The 16,014-nt window shown below is 39.8% G+C and overlaps 1 protein-coding gene across 2 annotated transcripts in view; it reads left to right on the forward strand.

Moving 5' to 3' along the window:
• Nucleotides 1–1,275: 1,275 nt before the first annotated feature.
• Nucleotides 1,276–16,014, forward strand: part of PSTPIP1 (proline-serine-threonine phosphatase interacting protein 1) — a 97,323-nt gene continuing 82,584 nt past the window's right edge. The window contains exon 1 of one of the 2 annotated variants that reach the window (XM_030578764.1): nucleotides 1,276–1,603. In XM_030578764.1, the coding sequence (XP_030434624.1) occupies nucleotides 1,571–1,603 (33 nt within the window). In that variant the 5' untranslated portion in view covers nucleotides 1,276–1,570. Of the gene's footprint in view, nucleotides 1,604–2,076; nucleotides 2,143–16,014 lie in introns of those variants that run through there. The other variant, XM_030578765.1, reaches the window with a different exon arrangement.

Genomic DNA, 16,014 nt, shown 5'->3' on the forward strand with positions numbered 1-16,014 from the left:
TGTAAGCAGACACTTATGCCCACAGGGCGGCCCAGTGAGGTCAAGAGGGCTCTGTGTGGCCACAAGGTCTACCTATGTGGAACTGACTGCAGGAGCAGGGGAAACTCCTGCAAAATGCTTTGAGATCCTTCAAAGAAAGAGTGCTGTTTCAATAGATCAGATTTTAAAATTAATTGAGTTAATTTATAATGAACATATAGTGGGCCAGGTTTAGAAGTGGATAGTATATTGCTGGGAAACCCAGATTTCCAGAGCTTTGTATGGGCTATTCCCTACCCCACATTCAAAAGGCTCCTTGTTCAAATTCCAGTCCGAATTTTAAAATAAACCCTCCTCAAAAATTTTGAAAGGGACTGACAGACAAATTGCTTCGATCGTAGAGTAAAGAGGAAAGCAGAGATAAATCATAGTTTCAAATAAAGAAAATTACCACATTAGTATCTATTATTTTCCAGGCCTATAAAAATATCTGTCATCCTATTTAGCTACTTGTTTTAAATACTGCATTTCAGTGCTTCTGTGGGTAAGGTGTTCTGTACACTATTAGATTAGATGTTTGCTCTTCAAAATGGTTAACAACTTGAGACCTCTGTGCTTGTTAGCTGTTAACTCTAACTCACCTCTCACTCACTCCTCACTTTTTAAAGAGTTTGGAGTTTACTTCTAGACCTCACTTATCCAGCTTCTTAGTAAATAAGGCAGTGCCTCTCTTAATATTTTATTTGCTAATGACTTGACAGATCACACTGGGTGCATTCCTAGCACTCATTTTACTGAATCATCACATTTTAAAATTCCTTACACAGTGATGTCAGGAGGAAGCTCTGGATTAGCATTCCAATGTCAGTGTGCATGCCTTTTTTTTTTTAAATAGTCACAAAGACATTTGTATGAAGGCAGTTTGCAAATCAGAGAAATATATGTATGAAGACATTGTGATTGCCTCAGTCCTGCTAAGGGGCTGCAAAATGTAACTTTGCAGCTACACTTCCTGTGTGTATGTGTGTGTGTGTGTGAACTTATGCACCGCATTTCTTCATAATCTTTTTGGCAGGAGTTTTTCTGCAATGCCTCCTCAGCATGTGACTATTTTAATCTGATTTCCTCCCTGGTTTGTCTCTTTCTATTATGCTGGTTTCCTTATGATTATTATTATTACTTTATTTTTGCATTCCCTCTTTGTGCAGTTCATCAGATCCTGTGATCACCTCTTTTTTTTTCTTTTTCTTTTTGCCAGTAGCTCACGTGCACACATGGCAAGGAGCAAACTGACATCATTTGACATCCCTCTGCTTCCTCATTTCAATATTAACTGTTTACCAGAAGAGAAACAGGTTTGGGGCTAGGGGTTTTTTTTTTTTCGGTTAGTGAGTTTTTTTTCTCTTCACAGTAGCAGATGGAGCTTCCTCAAACTGCCCAGTGCTGTTTTTTATTTTAAGAGAGACAGGACTATAGAAGTGTTTCACTTTCTGCTCTAGCTGGTGTATTGCAACAGCAGCAAAGCCGAGTGCCGCTGCTACTCTGCAAACCTGTTAAAGGATTTTCCCCCCCCCTCGATAAATCAATAGGCATGACACAGCTGCAGTTCAAAGATGCATTTTGGGTAAGTGTGCAGTTCCTCTATATTTCCTGTGTTATACCTTCATTTATACATCTAAAGGGATTTTCTATTAATTTAATTATGGTTCACTCTCCAAACTGAGTTTAGAAGCAGATTAAGCTCCCCCCCGCCCCAAAATATACTGTTTGCTATGTTAACCATTTAATCTTTGAAAGAAAGACACATTGTAAAGAGTTATGGTGGACTTGGACTATATGACAGGTGAGGTTTTGATACTTTACTTCTAAACTAAGTACTCAAACCCTTTTGAAAGAAACAAGGCTTAGTTTGTCATGCAGCCCCAGAACCACTTGCTTATAGTGAATTGTTGGAGTTAGGGGGTCACTACTTTGGGCAGGTGAACTGTTGCTAATATTATGATTTCTCTAATACTTGCTTTTAGAATTTTTCAAGCCTCAGCTGAACTAACAGCCCCACACAGAACCTTGCCATGCACCCACCTGCTGTGTGTATATCTAACTTAAACATGCAGAAGGAAATTCGTGTTGCATTAAGGGCTCAGCATCCCAAACCATGAGATCGTGAGTCATGATCTTTCCCCTCTCCCTTTTTTTGTAAATGGAGTTGGACTTAAAATCATGAGAATTTCAGTAATAATAATTTTTAGAGCTGGGGGGGTATTAATTTGCCTTTTGGTTTCTGAGCCTTTAGTTGTCTTGTTTTCAATCTCTTCTGTGGAAACACAAGGGTTAGAAATAATTTGTTTTTTTAAATGAAAACTGAGATTTGTAAGTAACCCCGTGACTGCAGGAACTGGGGCTTTAAGAAAAACAACCAATGCTGTATGGCTTACAAGCTGAAAATGACACTTCTTCCCCATCCCGCTTTCCCTCCTTGCCTCTCCCCCAGCCCTGGAAAGCACCTGCAAAGAATAGGGAATCTACATTAGGGAAGGGAGTGAACATGAGTGCACTACCCCCATCATCCTGTCACCAAGCCTGAGGAGAATCCACTTAAAATTTAATTCAACTCTGATGCTGTGTTAACTTTCATGCCACACCCACAGCACAATGAACACCCTGTGGGTGAGGCGGAGGGCAAGGACCATGGGTAGAGCGGAGTGGGGAGATAAGGAAAAAAGAGAAGTGGTGCAGAGATAAAAGAAAAAGAGAAATAGCTAACCTAAACTAAACTCCATATTCCTCACATGAGAAGTAGGCAAACTCCATTTCCCTGCAATTACACTCGTGAAAGGGAGTCCACCTCCTTAGCAGCTTGTCTCTATGAGAGTTGCAAAGCCTGGCTACTGGAGAAGAGGCACACAGCAGGCCCTGGCTGGAGCTATTGTTGAAGCATAGGCCTTCTGCACAGATGATCCTGATCTCCAGTGAATATTGGAGAAGCCACAGCTCCGTGGGCCAGCCACTGGACTCTTTCCTGGCGTGGCTGCCAATGGTTTCCCTTGGTGAGCTTTCCTCCCTTGGATCATCTCTGGAGGTTTTCCCACAGGAGGAGCTTTGAGCAGTTAAAATAGAACCCGAAAATACAAAAATTAAAGTTCCTATTGTAATGCTAACGCAGCCATGGGTGCACCTAGAAAAGATTTTCCAGGCCTGTTTTTCTGTTAAGATTGGTAAATGTACAGTGTAATATTCAGGATGGGGAAATGTAGCTAGTCAGCGCTACTCTAGGAACTTCAGCTTCTGCATTTTGAGACTTTTTAAACCGACAACTTACATTTTGCATAATACTTTTTTTTGTATGTACTTTCTAGGGGCCAGATCCTCAGTTGGAGTAAATCAGTATAGCTCTGTGGAAGTCCATGGAGCTATGCTAATTTACACCAGTTGATCCTAGCAAGGTTTTGGTTATGTTTTTTCCCAGTAATAACACATTGCCTGTATTTTGGAATGTTAGTATTTGAATAATTCCTACTAGGCTTTGAAGTTTACACCTCCTTAAAGTGAACATACCTTTGTTTTTGCTATTGTTTGGCTACAAAGACTTTTTTTGCCTGGCATAGTTAATAAGGTAGAAACACGTCCGGTGGCTGTATCTTCACGATGAAAAAAACAAAAATAAAAACTTAGAATGTACAGGATATTGCACAATGTGCAACACCTCACAGTTAGGCACTATAAATCACAGGATCAGCAGTTAATTTCCCATCCATGAGTTTCTGCTATGTCTAATAGCAAGGCAGGTTTTGGAAGAGATTTGCTGCATCTCTTTCAATGAGAGATTATTCTCCCACATTCAACTGGCCCGAACAGCTGTGATTTATGTCTTCATGACAAAAAGATGGTTTTCACCTTATGGTACCTATCTTGAGGTAGCTCCTTAAAAACCTAGTGGAGACAAGGCAAAGGTAGTTCTTATTGCAATGTACCTTGTAAAGGTCAGCCCCAGGTGAGGGGTATACTGTTCACCTCAACTAGCAATTATGAAGTCAAAACTACCCATGCTTCATCTACACTAGGATTTAAGTTGAGGGAGTTGAGGCAAAGATAGCTTTTAGCTTGTCATAGCTAGTTGAAGTCAAGGCTGTACCCTTCGCTGGGGTTGACCTTGACAGGGAGATAAAAATTAACCATACCTTGTCTCCACGAGGGTTCTATATGGAGGGAACTATCTTGTGTTAACAACTATTATATTACAGAACACCCACACATACACACTCTTTTGCAGTGAATACATGACCTGAGAGCAGCAGATCTGTGACTTTAGGGCTGGGTAGAGAAAACACGTAGTTCACCCTGCCTCTTAAGTGTTGCCCATGCTTTTAAAGCTGAGCCCTCTTTCTGGAAAATGAATCATTTAAACTGGTTTAATTTTTCATTTCTTCCCCCAGTCAAACATATGGAAAATTTAGCACAGAAATGACTTTGCTAAATTTCATGCTTCAGCCATTTTTGCTGAAAATGGACTTGGGGAAAACAAAAATCATTAGAATTTTTTTTAAATGTGAAATATTTTAAAAATTGTCTACAAACTCAACAATTGCTGAAGGGAATTTGGTTAAACCCTCTGTAAAATTTGTTTTTTGGCTGAAGTGTCCCATGCTCCAATCTATAAAGTAACACCATTTGGGATGTTTTGAGGGTGAGAAAATAGACACTTATCTACAAAACCATTTTGCTAACTCAAGTGTAGCATTTGCTAGCAAGTGAATGCTTTATAATTACTATGTAATACCAAGGTAGCAGTGCCATTCTCTCTCCATCTCACCAGCACATACATAGTAGAAGATAACTTTGTGTTAGCTGTACCAGTTGAGTTTCATTTCTGTAAGGTTACGTTAGTGGGCAGAGATACAAGCAATAAGGGTTTATGGTTACAAATTTGGGATTTCTTTCCATTGTTTTTTCACTGCTAGGAATTCTGAGGGTCACCTTTTCGTCCTCACCTCAGTTTGATGCTGATCCATTAAAATCAATTGGGGCTTTGCCGTTGACTGCAATGGAGCAGGAGCAGGCCCTATTTCCTTTTCTTTTGACGCACTCATCCCTACCATCAAAGCCTTGTAATGCAGTTAACTGGCCAGGAACTGGATACGGCTTTTTCTGGCACCTTTCAATACTGTTCCTTAATCATCTTGGAAGACAGAATATGATTTTCAAAAGCACCCAAGTAACTTAGGAGCCTAGGTCTCGTTTTTCAAGTGACTTAGGCACTTAGGGCATGATCCCAAGTTCACTGAAGTCAATAGAAAGACTTTGCATTGACTTCAGTGGGGTTTGAATTAGGCCCTGGGGAATCTAAATGTCATTGAAAGTCACTGGAATTGAAGCTCCTAAATGTGGGACCTAGTCATAAATCATTTAGGTTCTATTGAAAATTTGACCAGCAACATGAGGTTCTTGCTTCCCAACCCTGGACTGAGCACAGCACTCTCAGTTTCTGGTCATTCAGAATGAAAAGTATTAGCAATTTTTACTGGCAAACAAGCTGATTCCGCTCTCTGGTCACTTTAAATACATTCTGTGCAAGATACACTGCAAAATCTACTGCCTAGGTGAACCTCAAACATTACTTTGGCTTTGTGATTGCTCTCAATATTTCTGCACACAGGTATGCTATTTGTACACAGATGGCTAAAGTAAAAGTTTTCATTTCTAATGAGCCTGTGGCCCATGATATGCAGGCACAGAAACAAACCTAAGAGTCCAGCATTTCTGCAGGCATAATAAAAACTGTTTGAGAAACTTAGCAGACACAATACTTAGTATATACTATTCTGATTGATATTTTATTTTACAAGGAGGCTCTTTTTATGTGGTGAAACTATTAGACACTCCAGATGTTTGCCTACTTTCCTGTAATAATAAATAATAATAATAATAGTAATAATAATAATAAAGAGCTGGAAAAATTGTATTTGTGTGTAGGAATGATACAAACACCTTGTTGGAGCTACATGAAGCTCAACTGCCACCTGCTATTGATCTAGACTCTCTATGCTGAAGTAAAAGCTGCCTGTGGCTTGATTCCACTAGGATTTTGCATTGCAGCAGCTATCTGTGTGTACAAATGCACTTGTCATCCTCCCCACCGCACCCCCAGCAAAGACACAGCCACAGTTTGCCAGGTTTAATTTGTCCCCACAGCAGCAAGGGAGAGGCTAGAAACCCACTGAATAGGATCTGTGACCCTTCCTGTGCAGAAGAACAAAATAAATGGTTGGGCAGATCTCCATCCCAGGATAGTCTAGCTCTATTAGCTTTATTTCATCACAATGGACTAGGTTAGTAGTACATTTTCAGTGCGTTGGTTTTCACATGCAACAGACAGAGTTTGTTGGGTCCTATAAGCTTATTCCTCCTGCCACTAGAAGAACGGGTTAGTTCAGTCTAATATTGTTTTGATTTCTTTTGGTGCAAATTATTAGAATAAAGCATCTGGAAGTGTAGTGCAGGCCAGTGTTTAGAGCAGGCATGTGGAAGGCAGGACTCTTGGGTCTCTTCCCTATTTTTTCTATAGATTTGCTTTGTGATCTTGTAGGCAAGTCATTTAGTCTGTTTACTCATCTGGAAAACAAGCATAGTACTTGTCCACTTCACAGGGGTCTTATGAGCTTTAATATTTGTAGATACAGCATAGTAATTCAGTACAGAGTTTCAGCAGACTCGAGTTGGGTTCAAGGGGAACAGAAACATTTCATTAGCACAGAAATATTATTGCAAACTGGGGAGCCCAGTTTTTGACTGGATAGTGAATCCCCCAAAGCAATTTAAGAGGAGTCTGGGCCTTTCTAAAGGGAGTGAAATAAAAAAAAAAATACATACAGTAATCAACAAATGAAAAGGGCCATCTGCCAATTTTCAGAAACAGCCTTATGAAAGCTTTGAAATGGAAACACTGAACTAATGAAGAATGCCTTTGCTGTGGGTGTCCAGACGCCATAAAAAGAAAAATATTGAAAGCCAGGAAAACGCTGGGACACATTGTCTATGCTTTTGGAATACAAAACTGAGAAATTGAACTTGTCTGATGGTATATATCTGGGGTTGTACTGTATGTTGGCCATCAAAAAGGTGCTAAAATGTTGTAATCTATAGTCTGCAGGATCCCTTTGATAAGCAAATTTATCAGAACAAATGAACTTGTCATATGAGACTAGTGCTCAAGTTATTTTGGGGATAGTTAATTTGAAGAGAAATAATAGACAGTTAACACCAGCTGTTAAACATAGACTGGAGCTAATGGTTCCTTTTCTGACCTACATCTCTACCGCAACAATGAGTGCATGCGTAAAAAGTGCAGGTACTGATGATAATACAGTCTACAATAATACCGCTCCTGCTTCCTGAGCTTAATCTGGAGAACCGCTATCTTGCTTAAAAGTGACCTCAGTGATTCAAGAAGGAGGAAGAGGAGGAGAAGCCAGTGGATGAGACGTAAACCCAGTTTGGAAGTTTAACGTAAGAATTTTTAACATTATTTGACATCTACACAGTAAAGTTTTTCCATCGTTTAAACAAATGTAACAGGATGGAGGCTGTGACAGTAACAGAAAGTTACTTCAAATTAAAACAATATTTTCAGTGTTTTGCAACAAGAGTATCTTACCATAAGAATATTCAAGTTCAGAGCAAGAGCCATGGAGCTCTTACTGAATGCTGTTGAACCACTACCATTTTTGCCACCACCACTCAGATCTTCTAGTTGTCACAGCTTGTGCAGTCCATCTCGGGACTCAAAATGACAAACCTGTCCCAATTCTACACACTCTTTTGGACACAAATGGGCAATTTCTTTTCTTAACTCATGTTTCCTACATTCTCTTCACATCCAAATTTCAATTATTATTAGTCTGGCATAGCTTTGTACAAATGCTGTTGACCCATGGCTGGGAAAATTGTTCTCATATATAATAAAATCAATTAGATTCAAAGATCTAATCTCTTAAGTTTTTCCCCCTGTGGACTGCATCATTAATCTTCTCCGCACCTCATGTCTCACTTTGCCAGGATTTGATCATAATAGCACAGCCACATACCTGCTTCATTGAAGTTTGCAATGATTCAAGAGAAGTAGCGAGAAAAATGTCTTACATCACCTAACTTAAGGGGCATGTTCCCTTGAGTTGCTTTGAAGATGCTGTGGAATGTTCTTTGACACTCACTGGGCATTTGTATGGATGGCACATCAGGTTGCCTAGGAAACAGCAGATTTTTGGTTCCTTCCTCTGTCTTTATCTCACCAGTGTCATTTTTTGGTTTTAGTTTCATGCCATAGTGCAGCAAGGTGGATTCTAACTGTCAGATGATATGTAATGCACTTGCTTAATCTCAGGCGGCTCATCTGTTTTTTGTTGTAAAACATTTCTCAGCAACTACAGTCAAATAATGTAAAGCTGACAATACTATTCCATAAGGACTTCAGGATTCCATCTGGGCTGAGTCAAACACTGAAGGTACATAACTCAGCACTGTAATCATTCAGTGTTATTTTGGAGGTCCAGGATAAGAAAAAAAAGAAAAAGAATGTTGAAAATATGCATCCACATTCCAGCAGTTTCTTAGTTCCTTAAGAAGTTACCTCTTTACTAGAAATGGAATTCAGTTCTGCTTCCATGTGTTAAGAAACCTCACTGGACAAATCTCAGAAATTGAAAAGTTCCATGGCTGCAGCTGAGCAGTCTTAAAGCACCTTTATCTTTGTCTTAAAGGAAAATAGGAGCAAATTGCTATAATGCCTTAGAAAACTCAGTAGCAAAGAGCTATTCAGAACAAGGGTTAAAAAACGGTTTAGAGACATCAGCTCTTGTTCCTATATACAGAGGCAAGAGCAAATAAAAAAAAAGATTTGTAAAGTAACAGCTTTTTCAAACCTTGGGGCAGGTTGGCTGGTTGTGACTGAAAGCACCCCTGAATTCACACCCTATACACCATTGTAATACTCTTTGTACAGAAATTCCTGGTGAGGTATCATATAAAAACTAGTAACTTGCTAGTCAATAATATCATAGTGAAATGTATGTAGCAACATCATATGTACAGTTATGAATTCCCTCGTATGATGTTATTAGCACATATTCAAAAGCAGACAGCCCTTTCTAGGAAAAAGTTGTTAAACAGTCTATTCTAAACAGAGAAATATGTGTTTCTCTCAATTTACATATAAGTATTAAACAAAGTCCTCAAGACAGCAGGGGGAGGGGATGGCAGGAAACAAATCAATTAGATTTCAGCAAAAACACATGGAGAAAGAAAATCATGGAGCCTCCTTCACCACCAGACTCCAGGTTGCCTTCTTTACTGCATGAATACATTTTACTTTGAAGGGTAATCCTCAGAATTCACTTTAAATGCCACCGGACCATAAAGGAAAGGGGCAGAGAACCTCATGTTCTCTCTCTTTCACCTATGAAGAGGAAGACACCAACACCCTTAGGCCTCTGGGAGAGATCTTGACCAAGAAAAGAGTCAGTCACCATCTTGCTGGAAGACTGTGAGTGAGAAAGACCATCCTAAGCAAATTCTTGAACAAAACTTGCTAGATTAAGTTTTAAACATTTAGATGTTTACACTTTTATCTTCTTGTACCTAGAGCTGTCGATTAATCGCAGTTAACTCATGTGATTAACTCAAAAAATTAATTGTGATTAATCAAACTATTAAACAATAAATTACCAATTGAAATGTAGTACATATTTTAGATTTTTTTTTTACAATTTCAAATATATCAAATTCAATTACAACACAGAATGCAACATGTACAGTGCTTACTTTATATTATTTTTATTACAAATATTTGCACTGTAAAAATGATAAGAGAAATAGTATTTTTCAATTTACCTCATACAAGTACTGAAGTGCAATCTTTTTATCATGAAAGTGCAACTTATAAATGCAGTTTTGTTTTGTTACATAACTGCACTCAAAACCAAAACTACATAAAACTTTGGAGCCTACAAATCCACTTAGTCTTACTTCTTGTTCAGCCAATCACTAAGAGAAACACGTTTGTTTTTCATTTACAGGAGATAATGCTGCCCACTTCTTAATTATAATGTCACCTGAAAGTGAGGAAAAGGTGTTCACATGGCACTGTTGTAGCTGGCCTCACAAGATATGTATGTGCCAGATGTGCTAAAGATTCATATGCCTCTTCATGCTTTGGTCACCATTCCAGAGGACATGCTTTCATGCTGATGATGCTCGTTAAAAAAATAATGTGTTAATTAAATTTGTGACTGAACTCCTTGGGGGAGAATTGTATGTCTCCTGCTGTTTTACCCGCATTCTGCCATATATTTCATGTTATAGCAGTCTTGGATGATGACCCAGCACGTTTTATTCATTATTTATTTATTCATTTAAGAATACTTTCACTGAAAATTTGACAAAATGCAAAGAAGATACCAAAGTGAAATTTCTAAAGATAGATACAGCAGTCAACCCAAGATTTAAAAATCTGAAGTGCCTTCCAAAATCTGAGAGGGATGAGGTGTGGAGCATGCTTTCAGAAGTCTTAAAAGAGCAACACTCTGATAAGGGAACTACAGAACCCAAACCACCTAAAAAGAAAGTCAACCTTCTGCTGGTAGCATCTGACTCAGATGATGAAAATGAACATGCGTCAGTCCCCACTGCTTTGGATCATTATCAAGCAGAACCTGTCATCAGAATGGACATATGTCTTCTGGAATGGTGGTTGCAGCATCAAGGGACATATGAATCTTGAGTGAATCTGTCATGTAAAATATCTTGTGATGCCGGCTACAACAATGCCATGCAAACGCCTCTTCTCACTTTCAGGTAACATTGTAAAAAACAAGCAAGCCGCATTATCTTCTGCAAATGTAAACAAACTTGTTTGTCTGAGTGACTGGCTGAACAAGAAGCAGGACTGATTAGACTTATAGGCTCTAAAGTTCTATGTTGTTTTATTTTTGAATGCAGGGTTTTTTTGTACATAATTCTACATTTGTAAGTTCAACTTTCATGATAAAGAGATTGCACTACAGTACTTGTATTAGGTGAATTGAAAAATACTATTTTTGTTTTTTGCAGTGCAAATATTTGTAATAAAAAATAAATGTAAAGTGAGCACTGTACACTTCGTATTCTGTGTTGTAATTGAAATTAATATATTTGAATATGTAGAAAACATGCACAAATATTTAAATAAATGGTATACTATTATTAACAGTGCAATTAATTGCACGATTAATTTTATAATCGTTCGGCAGCCCTACTTGTAACCCTTTCTAACTTTATTTCTTTTACTTAGCATCAGTTAACCTATGTTCTATTGTAAATAAATTCATTTTATTTTACTATAAACCAACTCAGTGAGGTGTTTCAAGGGAAGAATGTATTCACCTCAGCTACATTGATAAACTGGGATGTGTTTTTGTGTTTTTAGAGGAACAAATGAACTTTATTATTTCTCTGAGTTGTTCAGGAGAAGGCAGGGCACTTCAGGGTACAGTAAACAAACCCAATTTTTTCACTTTTTCCTCATAGATTATATCTCTAGGCCCTTAATCATTTTTGTTGCTCTCCTCTAGACTTTCTCCAGTTTGTCCATATCTTTCTTGAAATATGGCACACAGAAATGGACAGAATACTCCAGTTGAGGCCTTATCGGTGTGGGATAGAGCAGAAGAATTACTTCTCGTGTCTTGCTTACAACACTCCCGCTTATGCACACCAAAATGATGTTTGCTTTTTTTGCAACAGTGTTATACTGATGACTAATATTTAACTGCTGATCCACTATGACCCCCAGAACTCTTTTCACAGTATTCCTTCCTAGGTAGTCATTTCCCATTTTATATGCATGCAATTGATTTTTCATTCCTAAGCATAGTTCTTTGCATTTGTCCTTATTGAATTTCATGCTATTTACTTCAGACCATTTCTCCAGTTTGCCAGACCATTTTGAATTTTAATCCAACCCCTCTCAGCTTGGTATCATCCACAAACTTTATAAGTGTACTCTCTATACCAATGTCTAAATCATTTACAAAGATATTGAACAGAACGGGACCCAGGACCAATCCTCTGCAGAACCCCACTCAGTATGCCCTTCCAGCTTGACTGTGAACCACTGATAACTACTCTTTGGGAATGGTTTTCCAAGCAATTATGCATCCACCTTATAGTACCTCCATCTAGACTGTATTTCCCTAGCTTGTTTATGAGAAGGTCATGGGGGACAGTATTAAAAGCCTTACTGAAGTCAAGATATACCATATCTATCACACACCCCCACTCATAAGACTTGTTACCCTGTCAAAGAAAGCTATTTGGTTGGTATGACATGATTTGTTCTTGACAAAATGTTTTCTTCCTGCTCTGAGCTGTGTTTTCATTTCATCCTGAACACCTCAAGGAGGCCTCACATGTGAAGCAGTGATTGGAATTCTCTGTTAGGCTCTCTTTAACAAAAAGGAACAAAGGACAAATACAAATTTGAAGTCCAGTCTTGCTCTCAACCTTGATTGGGCGGTTCTAGTCACTACTGTGATACAAAACAATAAAAACTCCAAGTGACTTCAATGCAGCAAAAATCAAGTCCTTGGCTACATAGTTCCATCCTATTATCACAATTCTGAGCGCCTCAGGGAACAGTAGGAAGTCATAAAGGTTAAGGCCAGAAGGGACCACCAGATCCTCTAGCCTGATCGACTGTATATAACAAGTATTAGGGGGTAGCCGTGTTAGTCTGTATCCACAAAACACAAAATATATCACAGAACACCAACTCCACCCAGCACCCACACACTAAACCAGGGCCAGTGCAAGGATGCTTTTCACCCTAGGTGAATCTTCCACCTTGTGCCCTCCCCTGTCCCCGAACCCCCACTCTGAGGAGCCCTCCCCCCTCGGAGCAACTCCCCCCTCCCCCCTGAGGCACCCCCCCCACAGCAGCTCCCTCCCTCTTCCCTGAGGCGTCCACCCCCGCGGCAGCTCCCCACACCCGACCCTCCGCCCTGGGGCACCCCCTGCCCCAGCTCACCCCTGCCCTGCCTCCTCCCCAAGCATGCCGTGGCCGCTTCACTTCTCCCACCGCCCAGGCTTTCAGGGCCAATCAGCTTAGGTGCTACAAGCCTGGGAGGCGGAAGAAGTGAAGCACCACATGCGTGCTCAGTGAGGAGGCAGGGCAGGGGTGAGCTGGGGCGGGGAGTTCCCCTGTGTGCCGCACCCCCCTTACTTGCTGCAGGCGGCCCTCCCCGCGCTCTCCTGCCCCAGCTCCCTCTGCCTAAATGCCAGCAGCGACCAGGGCAGCCGAAGATCTGGCCGCTGTGGTCACTGCCAAAGAAAATGGTGCCCCCCAAATGCCAGCGTTCTAGACGACCGCCTAGGTCGCCTAAATGGTTGCACCGGCCCTGACTAGACCTAACAACTGAAATTAGACCAAAAAGGTAATAACCAAGTGAGACTTGGTCACAGGGAGGGGTTACTCAGTGAATAGAGTGTGCTCAGAGGGATATCCTCAGGAGATTGAGCAACATGAAATGCTGCTGTCACAGGGGGAGAGCAGTCAGACAATCTTGCAGTTCTTTACAGCATGACATACAATGGAGCAGACAGGACTGACCAGTTACAGCATCAGTTTGTTTTATACCAGAACGGCTTATGGCGAAAGAGAAAGTTTCGTAAGGATCAACATTGTCAGGTTTTCTCTTCCAGTTGAACAGGCATTTCATTCTAGTTAGATGGAGCTGCAGCTCTGAGTCAATGAAACTATTCACAATGCCACTATGCCTGCTAGTAACGGCTGATCTAAACAATAGTTTTTGCACTACTCTGGAGGCAGTTATGTCAATATGAAAGTGCTTATATCATAGCTTGTATCAGAATGGGGATGTGTCCATATGAAACTTCCTACCAAAACAGAGCTGTCTGTTCCAAAGCAGTTTAGTTATTCTGGGATAAGGTGCAAGAGAAAGCAATGTAAGACAATTTGTGTGTGAATAGTAGGCAGGTTCTGCCTGAAAAAGCAAAGTTGTATCAGTAGAATGTTCCATGTTTTCATGAAACACTTGTTAGTTTCACAATTTTTCAGGTTTTGTGACACACCATCCTGATAGATTGAGTTGGCATATTGCATCATATTGACTAACAGGATGTGTTGAAAATTATTTGGAAGATCAAGATCATTAGTTAAATGTGGATTTTGTGGTTTGAGAGGACAATGTAGCCATGTGGATAATCTCTGCTAGGAGCCAGAGGAATTCATTGCCATATACAACAAGGAATGGAGAAAATTTCCTAAACATGTGTCCTTTCATATTCCGGAGATCTATCACACACAAACCTCTCACTGAGAAAATTGAGGCTCAGATGGGGAAAAGGCCTAGAGAATGGCTGTATGACTTTAAAGTGAAACCAGTTCAGGAAGGAGTAAGTGAATCAGTGTGAAGAAGCAGTTTGTACTTAAAAGCACTGTAAGAAGAATTGACAGAAAAATTTGTTAGCGAGAAGAGAGAGGAAGCATGTACCTGTTACAGTGGATTAACATATTTTCCACAACATTTATAGATCTGGGATCAAATCCTGCTTAGGTTGTAAATTCAAGGGAATTGAGTGGTCTCGCTTTTATTTCTCAGTTGATGATGTCTCACATCTCAATTCTACTACTGCAGCCAGCCTGCTGTCTCAGAACTGTTATCTTGCTAACAGGGGGAATCCTCAGTTCAAACCCTTGACTGTCTCTTGCTCCTCAAGCCAGGAAATGCTTGAAGTACTATGGAAACAGAAAATTTCACCTCCAAAGAGGGATCTGTTTGTCTCACAACAATGGCACCGGCTGGCTACTTACAAATAATATATCTATGGATCTCTGAAAGTCTAGTATCTATTTTACATAAGGACCAGAATGCTCTAAATTACATGGAGAGACAGTTCAGCGTATGCTCAGGCTGACCACTTAAGAAGGCGTAAAAAGGTACCTTTGCCCTCACACCTGAACTGCTCAGAACTGTTCAACTGCTTCATGCTGCCCCGGCCCCAGCTGCAGCTCAGGATGGAGCCAAACGTGTATCTGAAGACAGGAGAAGATTTTTTTCTAAAAAGAAAGACTGGAAATAAAACAGGGAGGAACAGATACATAAATGTGGGGAAGATTTTTGGCCTGCGTTTTGTAATATCTGCATATTCACTATTAACAGAAGTTAGATTGAGACCAAGAGTCTTCCCCAAATTTTATTTTCAGTTTCTCTTACGTGATTAAATAAATATTATCTAATAATATGCTGGAACAACCTTTGACCTAGTCTTTAGCCCATATATCTACCAGAAACCAAAATGCCCTCAGAAAAACAACACTACTCTCTGGCCTCACTCCATAACAAATAGGTGGAAGTGACTGAGTCAGATTTCTCTGTCCTTAGATTATCCAGCAACGGACAACCTTGGTTTGTTGATTAAGCTGAGGCGTAAGTCATCTGTTGACAGAAAAGTTTAAAGGAACACCACTACCTTGAAAATCTCATTTATCTCAACATTTTGCACAGACTGTAGCTGTAGGTAATCCCCTATAATCATTCTAAACAAAAGAAGTTGGCAAAAGAGTCTTGATTTTTGTAGAGTAGAACCTCAGAGTTACAAACACCAGAGTTACGAACTGACTGGTCAAACACACACCTCATTTGGACCTGGAAGTATGCAATCAGGCAGCAGCAAAGACAAAAAAAAGCATATACAGTACAGTGCTGTGTTAAACATAAAGGGAAAGTTTAAAAAAAGATTTGACAAGGTAAGGAAATTGTTTCTGAGCTTGTTTAATTTAAATTAAGATGGTTAAAAGCAGCATTTTTCTTTTGCATAGTAAAGTTTCAAAGCTGCATTAAATCAAAGTTCAGCTGTAAACTTTTGAAGGAATCATCAGAACGTTTTGTTCAGTTACAATCATTTCTGGGTTACAAACAATCTCTGTTCCTGAGGTATTTGTAACTAGGGTGACCAGACTGCAAGAGTGAAATATCAGGACACATT

Source organism: Gopherus evgoodei, chromosome 10 (assembly GCF_007399415.2).
Source record: "Gopherus evgoodei ecotype Sinaloan lineage chromosome 10, rGopEvg1_v1.p, whole genome shotgun sequence".
NCBI lineage: Eukaryota > Metazoa > Chordata > Testudines > Testudinidae > Gopherus > Gopherus evgoodei.